The sequence below is a fragment of the Megascapheus bottae genome, chromosome 3, assembly GCF_031878675.1.
Source record: "Megascapheus bottae isolate mThoBot1 chromosome 3, mThoBot2.hap1, whole genome shotgun sequence".
In the NCBI taxonomy this organism is placed as follows: Eukaryota; Metazoa; Chordata; class Mammalia; order Rodentia; family Geomyidae; genus Megascapheus; species Megascapheus bottae.
The window spans coordinates 62,871,853-62,886,737 of record NC_143511.1 but is presented as its reverse complement, the minus strand read 5'-3'; the positions used below and the strand labels follow the sequence as shown (position 1 = coordinate 62,886,737).

Genomic DNA, 14,885 nt, shown 5'->3' with positions numbered 1-14,885 from the left:
GTTGGCATGAAGAGACAGGACAAGATGCATTGCTAGTGTTGGCTAGACAGTGTCCTCCTCCACTGCCAGGATGGCCAACCATGCTTGTCCTCCAGTGGATGTGACTTCTACCTGTGGGCTAAAGGTACCAGACAGGTGTCCAAACAAAAATCCAGAGTTCTCTCCTGCACACTACCCAACTTGCACAGGTCTCATGTGCTTTTGCTCTCACTTGCTTTCCTCCCATGTTCCAGTGAAAGCGTGGATTTGAAGAAGTCATATTTGTTTCTCAGTCTCACTTAAAACCATGGGAGAGGTAAAGGAGACTGGGTGATAACAGTGGGATATTAGCATTATTCTTCTTTAAAATGCACATGCAGATTTCATACACTTGTATGAAGTTTCTGTTTGATAGTAAAAGAGTCTGTTCTACACATTTTTGAGGAATTTTCTCTTTAAAAAACGGTGCTTTTTGTTTTGTTTTTTTTTTCTTTTGGTGGTGCCAGGACTGGGGCTTGAACTCAAGGCCTTACACTGTCACTTAACTTTTTCACATTAGGCTGACACTTTACTACTTGAGCCACAGCTCAAGCTGTTTCATTGGAGATAAGTCTTTTGTATTTGTCTGCCTAGCTTCAAACCAGGGTCCTCAGATCCCAGCCTCTCAAGTAGCTGGTTTATAGGCATGAGCCAGCACCACCCAGCTCACGTGTAATTTTTGTTTGGTATCATTGAGCTGATTCATCTCAGGCAGTGGGAAGTGCTGGCAGCCATGACAGTTCTTACTCTTTTTTTTTTCTTTGAAGCACATCTCTGTTTTCCTTTCTATAACTGCCCCCTTCCATCTCTCTTATCCCATCAATGCCTCCCCCAAAAGTAGCTTGGGATATTCTGAGAACAAAAGTCCCAAGGCCTGTCTTGGCCATCATTTGAACTGTTGCTTAGATATGGAAGTTAATCTCTCTGAGCTTCAGTTTCCCCACCTATGAAATATAGGTACTAAAGCTCCTCGCTCTATAGGGTACAGATAAAGAAGTGAATACCTTTGGGGAATTGTTCAGTCGCTGAATGGGTGGGGACTGAGTAGTCAAGTTCAGGTCCCTGCTCTCCCACTTGCTGTGTGACCATGTACAAGGAGACTTAACCTCTCTGAATCTGTCCCCTCCTCCGAAACATGCAGCCTAGAATAATGCCTACCTCATTTTGTGTTCCCAGCAACAGGGTGAATGCTGAGCTTTATGTGTTCACTATTGGGTGACTTTGACCAGACAAAATATCTGAGTTGGAATTCCAGTTTTGCCCTTCCCTTCAGGGATCCAGGCAAATCTTGCTTCCTAAAATTGAGCTTCCTAAGCCTCAGTTTCCCTAAGAGGAAACAACAGAGAAGAACACCTCTACCTGCTTTGCCTGTTACCCAGAAAGAACACAGTTGCCAACCTGTGTGGCAACGCTAAATCATGGGGTACCTCTGAATGCTGACACAAACAGGAGGAATGGCCTTTCCCCATGCTCTACAAAAGAGATTTCAGAGCTTCTGACAAGCTATGCACAATGACCCCGAGACCTTCCTGTGCTAGCAGGGACCCTGGAGCTGCAGCCACTTAGCTTCCTTCTATAACCCAGAGCACTTTGTTACTACCTCTCACGGGCATCTATGTTGAGCCACTTTGTATCCAAACACTTCTTCACCAGGGCTCAGGCACTGCAGTGACCTGGCACAGCCCTCCTGAATTCCCAACAGGCACTGCCTAGGGCCTTTGTATACATCCTGGCTCTGGTCACCAACTGTTTTGTCAGAAGCTTCCTGAGAAAGTTGCATTCTATTCAGTTTGACTGAAAGGGACCCGAGATGACAAATACCTCCCTCATTTAATTAGGGGCACACTCAGCAAAGCCATAGAAAAAGGCTCAACCTAGCAAAGCAAAAGAAGCAGGACTCTGTCATTTTTCCTTCTCTGGCAGGGCCCAACGTCCCTTCTTAGCACTTAGCAACCACGACCACCCCTGTGTCCACCATCACTCTGATAAATCGTTCCTTTCTGCAGAAAAATAAATAATTTCAAGCACCCCCGAACTAGGTAAAGAACAAATTGCATTTCAACAAGAATCTGTCAGTGGCTTGGAATTTAATAAAGATGGGGAAAGTGGGAGATGTATTTACATTTCTCATCTGGGTGTTTATCTGCAAAGAGAAGGGCGGCACACAGCAGGTGTCTGAACAGATCAGATCTGAACACAGCCACCCACTCAAACGAACAAACTCCTTAATCATACTCTTCCGTTGTTGGGGAGAGAAGCGACCTCTGTGATTGTAAGGAACCTTTGAAATCACTGGTCCAACCCATCATTTCAAGATGAGAACAGAAAAGAGGAAATGGTTTGCCCTGCTCTCTTCCTGCTGGAGACAGGGCAAGTCATAGATCTCCCCGGTCCCTGAAGTGATCTTGAAGATGTTGGAGCTCTTCACTTCTCCCTGCATTTTGGGGGGGCATCCTGCGAACACCACTCAGTTCAGTAGGCTGAACCTGAACCCTCAGAAACATTCTCAGCAGACCAGAGCTTCCTAACAGAAGCCAGATTCCAATAGCTCTCTTCCCAGCCCACTCCGCTGCTTAGGTGTGTATTCCCCTACCCTAGACCAGTCTAGTACCAGGCAGGCCCACCAAGGCATGCTGTATGTTGGAGACAAACCTTGGAATCAGTGTCTCCTTGCTGTTCTACCAGATCTCAGAAGGGGCAAGTCATCACCCTTCTCCTGGGGCTCAGGGCTCTGAATTAGATTGAAGAAAGAGACCCGGATGTGATATGAAAAGACCAGTTCCATGAAGTGGAGGAGTGCTCAAGTGGCAGTGTGCCAGCCTTGAGTGAAAAGCCAAGTGAGAGTACAAGGCTCTGAGCTCAAGCCTCAGTATCAGCACCAAAACAAAAGAAACAAATAACAACAGTTCCACATCTGCCTTACAATTACGTTTCCTTTCTGAGCCACTGTGATATAGATAGATAGATAGATAGATAGATAGATAGATAGATAGATAGATAGATATAGATATAGATATAGACAGATAGATATAGATACAGATATCTGCTGTTTCAGATAATCTGCCGATCCCCAAGTCAGACCTGTGTTCAGGAAAATTCTTCTTGGTTGTTTCCTGTTTGATAGGTCATTGTATGCATGGTAGCATAGAGGAGTTGGCTTGTGTCTTCTTCCACCCCATCCATCTATCCATCCATCCATCACATACATAAATACATACATGCATACATACGTACAAGTTTTGTTCTAGGGCACATTAGGGAAGGATTTTGAGTGGGTAAGCAAGATGACAGGATTAGGGAACCTTCCCTCCCAGAAAAGCCACACTGGCTCTCCCAGTGCTGATGGACTCACCCTAAATCTAACCTCCACTAACCCCCAGGGTGTGCTCAACCCTGAGTGCAATGGGCCTTTGTCCCATAGAGCTGAGTGGTCTACAAAATGTTTTCATGACTGGACACCACCCTACCACACAGAGAGGCTAGTGCTTACAATCTCAGTTTTATAAGTGAGAGACTGTCCAAATTGTGCAGACAGCTAAGGGTCGAACTGAGGTGCAAGCCCAGGTCTTCAGGGCCCAAGGGTGCATTACTATCCACCCATCTTTGCCAGGGTTCCTTCTTATCTCTATTGAACCAGCAATAAGCTGGGCTAGAAGCATGGCTGGAGTGGTAGGGAGCCATGGTTGATTCAAGGCCTTCAATTCAAGCTTTGGTACCAGAGCACACACGCACAGAGTCAATGGACTAAATCCTCAGAAGACAAAGAGGAAGAGTCTATGAAGAGGAGGACCAAAGAAGACAACTTTAGAAAGATGTTTGCCATCCTAAACCTTACATAAAACAGTATGGTTTCTATGAAACAGAATGCTTGAGACATGAGAGTAGGGCAGAAGAGATAGAATCATAAAAAAATTAAACTAGAAATGTCAATAACACAATAAAAATATGTTAGAGTCAATAACGCTTAGAGCTGAAGCTGCTGCACAGCAGGTCAGGTGACTGGGAACTCAGCCACAGCAACACCCACCACCACCACCAAGGAGCTGCAGAGACAGTCAGAGGTGGTATCACTTAGGCTGAAAGACTAACAAAACCAAGAAAGCCGGGTAATGCCAAAATTGACCAGGGTGTGAGGAATAAGACCCCTTCCTACCCTATTGCTGGGCTGTGAATGATCCTACCTTTTGCCAGAAATTGTGAGAGTTCTAAGATATTCTATAATGAGGAAGACAAGAGCCCAGAAATCAAGGGAGGGAATATGACAGCTAGGGATTGGAAAAAGAACAGGCAACAGAGAGTCAGGTGTTTCAGGGGAGAGATAAATACAGAGTTAATGTATGTTATCTGTATTATAATGTGTATATTAAGTATAACAATGAGTATAATAGATACAATAAACTCATTAAAATCTGTTGTATAAATATAAACAATACATATATGTAATATATAAAGAATAATGGTGTGCACAATAAATATATATAGTATGCAGTATAGTATACACAATAAATGCACTAATATCTACTTTATGTGTAGTATTTAAAATATATGTAAATATTAGTTTATACTGTATATTGATGTTTTGTCTGAGTCTGAAGGTTTGAGAGTAATAGACTGAAGGATTTCCTGTCAAATCAAGAGTGCCACACCACAGCTCTCCTGGCAAACTTTTTTAAACTTCAAGAATAAAAGGGAAAAAAAAATTGTCCTTCAGACATCCAAGCACTAAGAGCAAGCCAGGTGAACAACAACCCACCTCACTTCAGAGTTTTTCTCTCCATCCCTTTGTAGTTTCAAAGGAACCCAGTAGCAGCTCAAGGATTGTATACCCAACTGGCCTACTTCATGTCAAAGAGACCAGCAGTGCCAGCATGTCTTTAGTCCTGTCCCTTCTTCAGAATACCAGAAGGTACTTCTTTAGACTGAAGCCTAGAACAAGATTAAGTTCACACAGCCAGAGCTGAGCTAAGGACAAAGCCATACATGGAGCCTCCTCAGTGGCTGAGGGAAAGGAAGGAGCATCAAGAAAGCAAGACCACCCATGATGTGATAAATGTGGGGCCAGCTATTTGTTACAACATCCAGCATACGCATCTTAAAATCTACCCATGTGCTATCTTGGCGAAGTGTATGTTTCTAAACAACTCTAAATGCATGAAGATCAAAGTTACCACAATCAAATACAAGCAAAAAATAATAATAAGGCAAGGGTCATAATAGTAATGCCAAGCAAGAGATAGTATTTGAAAAGACAATAAATATTTACCTTAGTAAATATTCCAATCCTCAGTTTATTCAATGTATCTATTAGGTACTCGCTATTTGTAGTGGGCAAGGTTTCTGTTCCAGCCCATATAAAATCAAAACATACAAAGGAAGATCCTGTGGAAACAGAAAAGGATTGTTCAGAAACAAGAGAAAAATTTACCAAACTCTCATCTCAGCCTTTGGAAGATTGGGTAAATAAAAACATGGCACATGTGGCTATACCATAACTAGTTCAAGTCTGTCAACTATGTGCACATGGTTTATTAAAGAATTCTGTGGTTGGGGCCAGGAGTTTGGCCTAGTGGTAGAGTGCTTGCCTAGCATGCACCAAGACCCAGGTTCAATTCCTTGGTACCACATACATAGAAAAAAGCTGGAGGTGGTGCTGAGACTCAAGTGGTAGAGCTCTAGCCTTGAAAAAGTTCAAGGACAGTGCTCAGGCACTGAGTTCAAGCCCAGGACTGGCCAAAAAAAAAAAATTCTGTGGTTTACAGCTAGAGATTTCATTATGTGCTAGCCACCATGGAACTTTTACAAAAGTTGATTATATAAGAAAACCACATAAAGAAAATTTAAATCAGCCCCCCCTCACAGCAGTATACAGGTCAAATTCTCAAAAAAAAAACCCCAACTAATCATAAAACTAGATTTAATAAAACCGTAAATTAAATTAAAATGTAAAATTCTCTTTGAAATAAGTCTTTGGTTAAGGATTAATGGAAAGTCCCATTTGCAGTCTGTTCAGAAACAAATTTGGTATGTGGAATAAGGCACACAGCCAAGAAATGTGGATCTTCAAGGCAGAAGACTAACACTAGCAGCCCCACTTGCGGGATACTGGTAGGAGGAAGGCCTAGGAGCACGCAGGACAGAGGAGTAGTCAAGAAGCCAGAAGTAACAATGAGGTTTAGAGTCTTCCGATCTGAGTTTGAGTCCTGCTTCTATACCTCTTACTGGCTAAGATGGATATCTCAGTATTGCTTATTTCTGGGCTGCTACCTGCCTAGCCAGTACCAGGAGTATTAAACTACATTAGCCATTCTTGACCTGCTCTGGGCATCCTTACCTAGAAAGCATTTAAATAATACTGCTGCTTGGGCTCTACGCCCAGACATGCTCACTTGGTTTGGAATTGGACCAAGTCATCAGAGTTTGAAAAATCTTCCCTACCCCTCCCTGCAAAAAGAAAAAAAAAATGATGCCCTGTACACTCAAAGTTAGGTGATTTCCCCTTCCTCTGACCACCCAGTGCTGAAGTTCAGTAAGACTATGAAATGCCTGCAGAATGCCTATAGCAGGAAGTTATAGAAGGCTAAAGCCAGAGAAACAGTAATGCATAGCAATCTAATCAAAGTGTGCATTATCGCAAATGATGCAGAAAATACCAGCTCCAGTTAATATTTTGCACCCAACATGATTTAGACCCAGGGCATATATTGTACTCTAAGCCCATTGTAAACACGATGGGCCATTTATCCACTGAACGGTAACCACTGTAATTACCTACAGGGCAAACATATGAGGTTGTTCAAGCAACAATTAATTGCAGACCTGGAAGTAAAGGGACAATAACATCAAAGTATCAACCAGAGTGTGATTCAGAAATCACATCAGAGAACCAATATTTCCAAATTGTATTGGCTAAGCATTTTGAAGGATACGAAAGCATGGAGAATGTCCCAGATCCTTGAAATAGTAGCTCCAGACTTTGCTAATAGCTCTTTCTAAAACTGGTGAGCTGAGCAAGCTTGCGCCAGCATCTTCATCCTGAGAGAAGATTTAGGGTCACTGAAGTTGGGGACCAGGGGGCTATAGGAAGCTGCTATTCCCTGCATTCTCTATAGATTCTACATTATCCCCTGTAAGCAGGTATCCGGAATTGTAACGATGTTTGGATTATTATGCTCTTGGTGAATCTGGTGGATCCTTTGTTCAGGAAAAAAAATGTGTATGAGCTGGGCATCGTGGCTCATCCTTGTAATCTTAGATAATACGAAGGCTGAGACATGAATGATCAGGGTTCAAAATCAGCCCAGGCCAATAAAAGAGTCTATGAGATTTGATTTCCAATTAACCAGCTAAAAGCCAAGCTGGTTCAGTGGTAAAACACAGTGACAATGAGGGTCTGAATTCAAACCCTGTTACTGGCAAAACAAAACAAAATTATATTATCTATATGTACCTACATAGCTATACGTGGTTTTTCCTACAGTTGTTTTTTGAGGAAGAAGATGTACACACACACCCTGAAAACTGTCCGTTCTTCCCAAGCTCTGGTTTGGCCTTATTTGCATGCCACCAGACACAGGATGTGTCATAGTAGGCTGACCATTGCTGGTGAAGATTCTCCCATGCATCCAGCTGTAGTTCTATTTACTACAGACTCTTCCTGTTGGTCTTGTTCTACTCAAATCCTTTGTTGTTATTGATGATGATGATTTGGAGGTATTGGATTTGGACTCAGAGCCTTATGCCAGCATTCCATCCCTTGAGCCATGCTCCAGTCCTTTGGTTTTTCAGATCGTGTCTTGTACATTTGCCAGAGCCAGCCTTAGACCAACATTCTCCTATCTCTGTTTCTCTGGTAGTAGAGATTTTAGTTGAATGCCATTAAACCTAGCCCCTACCTAGAATCTTTTGAACAGTCATTCTGCCCTAACTCTTACAAGTCTTGGGGTTTCTCCTGTCTTTGGGGATCTTCGAAATGAGTTTCTCTCTGAGTACCCTCTAGGTCCAGGTTATGATTGATGGGCTGTTGTGTAGGCAACCCACAGACTCTATCTATGGGAACTGCTGATTGGATGCAAGAAATCTAGGTACCCTAGAGAATGGCTGTCTTCTGATCTAGACCAGAAAAAAGGACAAATCTCCACAGCCATCCTCTCTGAACCTGGGGGCTGGGGGGAGAGGCCGGAGGGGAGGGAGTATTCTCAGGTGGTAGGAGCCCAAGGCTCCAGGATGTTGTCCCCTAGATACTGAATTGAAGCTTGGATATATCAGAGCTAGTACTGCTGCCAAGACAAGCAGGGAGTGTCAGCCTAATGCTTTCACCCCAGCCTAGCCCTCCCTGAAGCAAAAGAAGGAAGGAGAGAAGGAAGAGGAGGCAAAACAGAAACCATGGAAGAATTCTTTCATAATCTCAGAGTAGGAAAGGCCTTTCTAAATAGGACACAAAACCTAAAGATGTAAATGAAAAAAATAATTGATAAATTCATCTACCATGGAAAACCCGCTGACGTGACAGAAGACACAATAAACAGCATCCACAGACAAAGCACAAACTTGAACTACCCTAATAAAGAAAGATGACTTTTCTACAAACAGCTAAGGAAGACCAAGAGTCAAATGAGAAAGGGGACCAAAGGTGAGAACTGTAGTTCCAGAAAGGAACGATAAATTGCTTAAAACCAGAAATGGAGACTCACTCTCAGTAAAATGCAAATCAGAGCTGCAGCAAGATGTCATTTCCTCCTTGGCCTCTGAAGATCAAAAGGATTGATAACTAACTTCTGCAGAGGAGCCTGGGGAGAGGGGAACACAGATCAGAGATGGAAGGGAAGGAGTGGCATTTAAGCCAGAGAGATTATTAAAAATCCAATTTAACAACTTACTGACACTTAAAAGAAAGGAACTGATAGAGAAGAAAGTGAACAGGTTTGACTAGAGTGTAAATTAAAACACACACACACACACATACACACAAGTAAAAGCAAACTGAGTATTTACAGCAACTGTAATAGCCTGAGTTAAATGCTATCCTTTTTTGCAAATCTTCAATAAATTCCATTGGAAAAGCCATAGAATACCAGTCAAAACTAAAGACATGATAAGGCTCTTGAGAAAACCCAGTGTTGTGTATAACCACAAATGCAATCTGATTCCAGTGTTTTCATAGTAAGTCATCACAGAATTAGATTGAAAAATGTTATATTCCACGATGACAGACAGGACCGCGGTGAAATTGGTCTCATTATCTGACTAACAGATATGCAAATTGTTTTTTTAAAAAATCCGTTCTTTAAAAAAATAAGTATAGTCTTCAAAGGGTCCTATACTGTCTTTAATGGGGAAATTTTACATCACAGACTGTCCATGGAGATGGACAGAAGAGAAGCCCTAGAACAGTGACAATAATATGGCAAATTTCCAACAAGCTGGAAGCGATCTAAATGCCCCTAAATTAGGAATGACTCAGTAAATTGTGGTATGTTCCATATCCTGGACTCTGATGCAGCTATTAAAATGTTTACAATAAAAGAAACAGAAAAACAGAAACCATTAAAAATATAAAATAAAATGTTTATGAGGAGTTTTTTGACAAGATAATTAAACGTTTGTGAGATGAGGTGAAGGGAAGACTGAATTAATGGTGTTCCTTTAGGGAGGGGGAGATCCCTGGTTCATTTTCTCCCTTCTTTCTCCTTATTTTACATTTTTAATTTCTCTCTCACTGCGATGCATGACTTTTGCATTCTGAAGAGAGATGGCAAAAAAAAAAAATCCCACTCTATGTGTCTGTGTCCCAGGTGAGACGACAATGCAGACTCACAGCAATGACACTGTCTCTCTTGTATTGTCCTCAGCTTTCCTTTGCGGCTACCACACCTGTCCTAGCGGATAAGAAAAAATATCCCTACTTCTTCCGGACTGTGCCATCGGACAATGCGGTGAACCCTGCCATCCTGAAGCTGCTCAAGTACTTCCACTGGAGGCGCGTGGGCACCCTCACACAGGATGTGCAGCGCTTCTCAGAGGTAAGGGCCTGGGCTTGCCCTGCAGGAAGAGGTGTGGAGGATGTGATGGAATCTGACCACTGACAGCCAACATGTGAGAAAGGGGCGGGAAATGCACCCTATCCTCCTCGCAATTTCCTTCCTAGCACTAATAGTCCTGAGGCCATGCACACCTAAAACCACAGGTGCTGGCCATGGTTTTCTCCTAGGGAAAGACAACTTGGGGTTTTTATTTTTTCTTCCCCCCCCCCCATCCAACTCCTGGCTTGAACTCACAGCCTGAGCACTGTCCTCGGATTTTCTCAAGGCTAGAGCTCTACCACTTGAGCACCATTTCCTGCTTTTTTCTATGGATGTGGTGCCTAGGAATCGATCTTGGTGCTATCACTAGGCCAAACTCCAGATCCTTGCTTTGTTTTAAATAATGGATTAAACAGGGGCCGGGAGTTAGGCCTAGTGGTAGAGTGCTTGCCTAGAATGCACGAAGACCTGAGCTCAAGCCCAGGAATGGCCAAAAAAAAAAAAAAGAATTAAACACACACACACACATTTTGTGCTGTTTTGCCAAAAATAAAAATAAATAAAGCCAAAACATACATGGTTACAGACATATAAAAGTGCTTTTCTGTCCCGATTTCCCCAAACCCACTTTGTTTCCTTAATTCTTTTCTTTCCATTATGCAATTCATCTTCCCTAGAATATATATAGAATATATATTTCTATATTAGAATCTAGACATCTATTTTTATTTAAACCCAAATGACCCAAGTACCAGTGGCTAACACCTATAATTCTAGTTACTCAGGAGGCTGAGATCTGAGAATCATGGTTCAAAGCCAGTCTGGACAGAAATCTCCAGTTAACCACCAAAAAGCTGAAAGTTGTTCTGTGGTTCAAGTGATAGAGTACTAATCTTGAGCAACAAAGCCAAGTAAAAGCAGGAGGCCCTGAGTTCAAGTCTCAAAACCAGCACAAAAAAATGAGTTCAAGGGTTAGAGGTGATAGAATGCCATCCCCAGCCAGTGAGCAAAAGCATCAGATCAAGAATTTGAGTCTTGGTCTTGGACTGGAAAAAAATGAGTTCATAATGTATATTGTATACAGTACATGTATACTATATATAGTATATGTGTATAGTATAATATACTCTATGTATAATATAGTATCTATCTATCTATTATTGCTTTTCATGAGATCTAAGGGGTCTTGCCTGACCTCACTTTTTTTTTTTTGCCAGTCCTGGGCTTGAGCTCATGGTCTGAGCACTGTCCTTGGACTTTCTCAAGGCTAGAGCTCTACCACTTGAGCCTCAGCACCACTTCCAGCTTTTTTTCTCTCTGCATGTGGTACCGAGGAGGAATTGAACCCAGGTCTTCATGCATGTTAGACAAGCACTCTACCACTAGGCCAAACTCCCAGCCCCCTGACCTCACTTTTAACAGTCAAATGTGTTGTGGAAGCAGCACTGGGAATGGTCACAGCTGTGACATTAGAATCAGTCCTTGTGTACCTAAGGGTGCACCCTAGCAATAGGTTTCTAGGAGAGGATCTATTAGATCATTAGACCATTACAAACTGGACAGAAGCTGCCTCCAGCAAGGCTGTTCACTTTCTGGCCCCACCAACAGAAAACTTCTGTGGACAATTTCTTTTGTCACACACCCTTGCAAGACTTCTCAGCTCCTACCTCTCTGCTTCTCAACCCCATGAGAACATGGTCTGGTACAGGGAAACATCTAACTCTAAATGACGGAGGCTTTGGCTGGCAGACTCCTTGGCGAGATGCTAACAGATGCTGAATGAGTGGGGAACAGGTGGATGATGGTGAGGGACGTGCAGACCTGCTTCCATTGACACCAGGCCTGTAGCTATTTTGGGAACACCTGTTTCTTTCTAACGGCCTCTTTGACTAGCAGAACTTAAAGAGCTCTAGGGACAGCTCCCTCCAACCTCAGCATGGGGTGGAGGGAATGAGGCCCAGAAAAGGGAAAAAAGGCCAGGGTTTCAAGCACCTCCAGAAATGTCAGATCTGAAGGGTACAGTCCCTGTCCCCCCTCCACCTCACCACCACGCCCAGTTTATTGATCACACAGACACTGCCTGCTTGTAGCTTCCAAGATTCAGAAAGCTCACAAGACTGGGTCTATAGAGGCTGAATTAGCAGCCTTGACCTTGGATGTGTACAGTCCCAAATACCTCCACAGCCAGTGCCCTGTGGGGATGGGTGATGGGACCCACTTTGTAGACAAGGAGGCTTGCAGAGGAGAAGTGGTTTCTCACGTTGGGGCATGTGTTGGTTGGGGGCCTGGCTGGGGCTAAGTGCCTGACCCTCCAGACTCTTGGCCAGGGTTCTCTTTGCTGCACACTCTTCCCTGGGAAAGGCAGTGGCAGTTCAGGGCCACATCTCTGTCTTTGTGAGGCTAGGTCAGGAATCTCTGCTAGGGTCTCAGCAGCTCTTTCCCAGAGGACAGGATGTGGTTGCAGTAGTTGTTGCTGGCAAGGACCCCTTTCGATTTAAATCCCTCAGTCCAGCTGACTCCTCTCCATGCCCAGGGGCTTTGGCATCCCTCGCCAGTGTCTGGCTGCATGGCTGTAGCGCTAGCTCTGGACACTTGCCAGGAGCTAACAGCTTCTATGAGTGCAGAGGAAACTCAATTCCTTTTAGGAACCTGGTCGATCAGCAGTGCCAAGCACTTCTGTTCTGGCCTGGTGTACTGGAAGGAGTGTCGTGTGAAAGCAATCCTGAAGTTGCAGGGCCTATGGCAGAGCTGGTCACTGAGGCACTGGGACGCTGGAGGGGGTAGTAGGTGAAAAACTGTCTGGTACTACAGTCCCCCATCTCTGAGATTCAATGCCCTGTATATGGCAGCCAACAGGCCACACTGCACTCGAGCAGAAGAGCTGATCTCTAGGTTTAGCTCTGCCTTGGATAGCAGTGTGGCTGTGACCTCAGGCCATTTGTTTCACCTTGCTGCTCACTGATATATTACTCCTAGCACTTCTGTCAGCATAACATATCCCTGGCAAGAGACAGTGAGTTAGTTCAGCCATGCTCTTTCTGGATGAGAGATGAATGAAGGTCCTGGCACCAGACAGGCTGATTGCTTTACGTAGCTTTTCTAGGCTCTTTACTGACTGTTCTCTTTACCTCGTAGAAATCTGGTTTTTTCCATGTAAGAGAGTGAGTTTATCCTCCCTCCCATACGGGGCTGTAAGATCTGTAGATGGACTGCACAACATAGGGGTTTAATACATGACCATCAACTACTCTGGTAATTCATGGGACATACTTTAAGAATGCATAGCCATTTGCTCAAACAGTAGAGCTGTGGCCTCTGGTGTGGCACACTTGTAGTGGGCTATACTGTGAAGGGCCAGGATAGATAGGGGACATGGCCCCAGGGTCAGCAGGTGGAAACTTCTCCTAGTGATATCTCATTGGATCCTCAGGGAAGTGTTTTGTTTTGTGGGTCATGGGGCTTGAACTTGGGCTGGGCAGTGCCCCTGAGCTCTTCAGCTTAAGGTTACTGCCCTACCCCTGGGTGGTGCCCCTGAGCTCTTCAGCTTAAGGTTACCATCCTACCCTTGAGCCAAGCCTCACTTTTCATTTTCTAAAGGTTAATTGAAGATAAGAGTCTCAGGTCCTTTTGTGTCCCAGCTGGCTTTGAACCTTGATCCTCAGATCTCAGCTCAGAGAATTTTTTTTTTTAATTTTCCCTTCTGTGTGTGTGTGTATGTGTGTGTGTGTGTGTGTGTGTATGTATGCTGGTCCTGGGGCTTAAACTCAGGGCCTGGGTGCTATCCTTGAGTTTTGTTTTTTGTTTGTTTGTTTGAACCCGCAGTCCTCAGATCCCAGCCTCTTGAGTAGCTAGGATTATAAGCATGAACCACTGGTGCCCGGCTTGAGATGTTCTTTTGTTGTTGTTGTTATTGTTGTTTTAAGAGTTGATTGTCTTAAAACAGTTTTAAGTTCATAGGAAAGTTGTAAAAAGGCACTGGTTTTATGTGTGTCCTGTCCTCATATGCCCAGCCTCTTCCATTTACCTACCTAGATAAATCATAATCAAAGTCCACAGGTCCTTCTGTAAGTTTGGACAAAGGAGTGGTGACATTTACCTACTATTGTAATGCCACACAGGGTATTTTCATTGCCCTGACTGGAATCATATAGAAGGTAACCTTTTCTAAGCTTCTTGTTTTACTTTTGTTAACGTGCACTTAACTCTTCCTTGTCTTTCCTGGCTTGATAGCTGGTTTCTTTTCACATGCTGAATAATATTCCATTATCTGGATATACCACAGTTTATCTACTTACTTTGGTTGCTTCCAGTTTGGGGCAATTACAAGTAATAACCATAAACATCCACATAGGTTTTCAACTCCTTTGGGTAATTACCAAGGAACTTGGATCACATAGTAAAAGTATGTGTAGTTTTGTAAGACATTGCCAAATTATCTTCCAGCAGTGGCTGTGCCATTTTTTTCCTTCCCACCAGCAGTGGAGGAGCATTCCTGTGGCTCCCCCGGCCTCATCAGTATTTGGCGATGTCTGTGTGGACTTGGCTGTTATCACAGGTGTGGAGTGATATATCATTGTCATTTAACTTGTGTTTCCCTGAAGAATGAAGAAGTGCTTTTCCACCGTGCCTTAGGGTGTATGGGGGTAATCATACTGCCTGCTTTAGGGGTGCTGTGAGGTTGGGAGTGATAGGGAATGTAAGTCACTATCACGGCATTATGTAAGGGGTAGCGTTATTTTAGCATCATGTAGAATCTAGTTCCTTGGCCATGACTAACCCCCATTAGAACCCCTGTATATCTGGGTTTCTGTGGCTGACAGACTCCCTCCCATCCTGCCCTTCCTTCTA

General features: G+C 43.6%; 1 protein-coding gene across 1 annotated transcript in view; it reads left to right on the top strand.

The window, feature by feature from the left end:
* Gabbr2 (gamma-aminobutyric acid type B receptor subunit 2) overlaps window positions 1-14,885 on the top strand; it is a 327,777-nt gene that overhangs the window by 146,021 nt on the left and 166,871 nt on the right. The window contains exon 3 of the mRNA XM_090330311.1: window positions 9,867-10,037. Coding sequence (XP_090186437.1) covers window positions 9,867-10,037 — 171 coding nt within the window. The remainder of the gene's footprint in view (window positions 1-9,866; window positions 10,038-14,885) is intronic.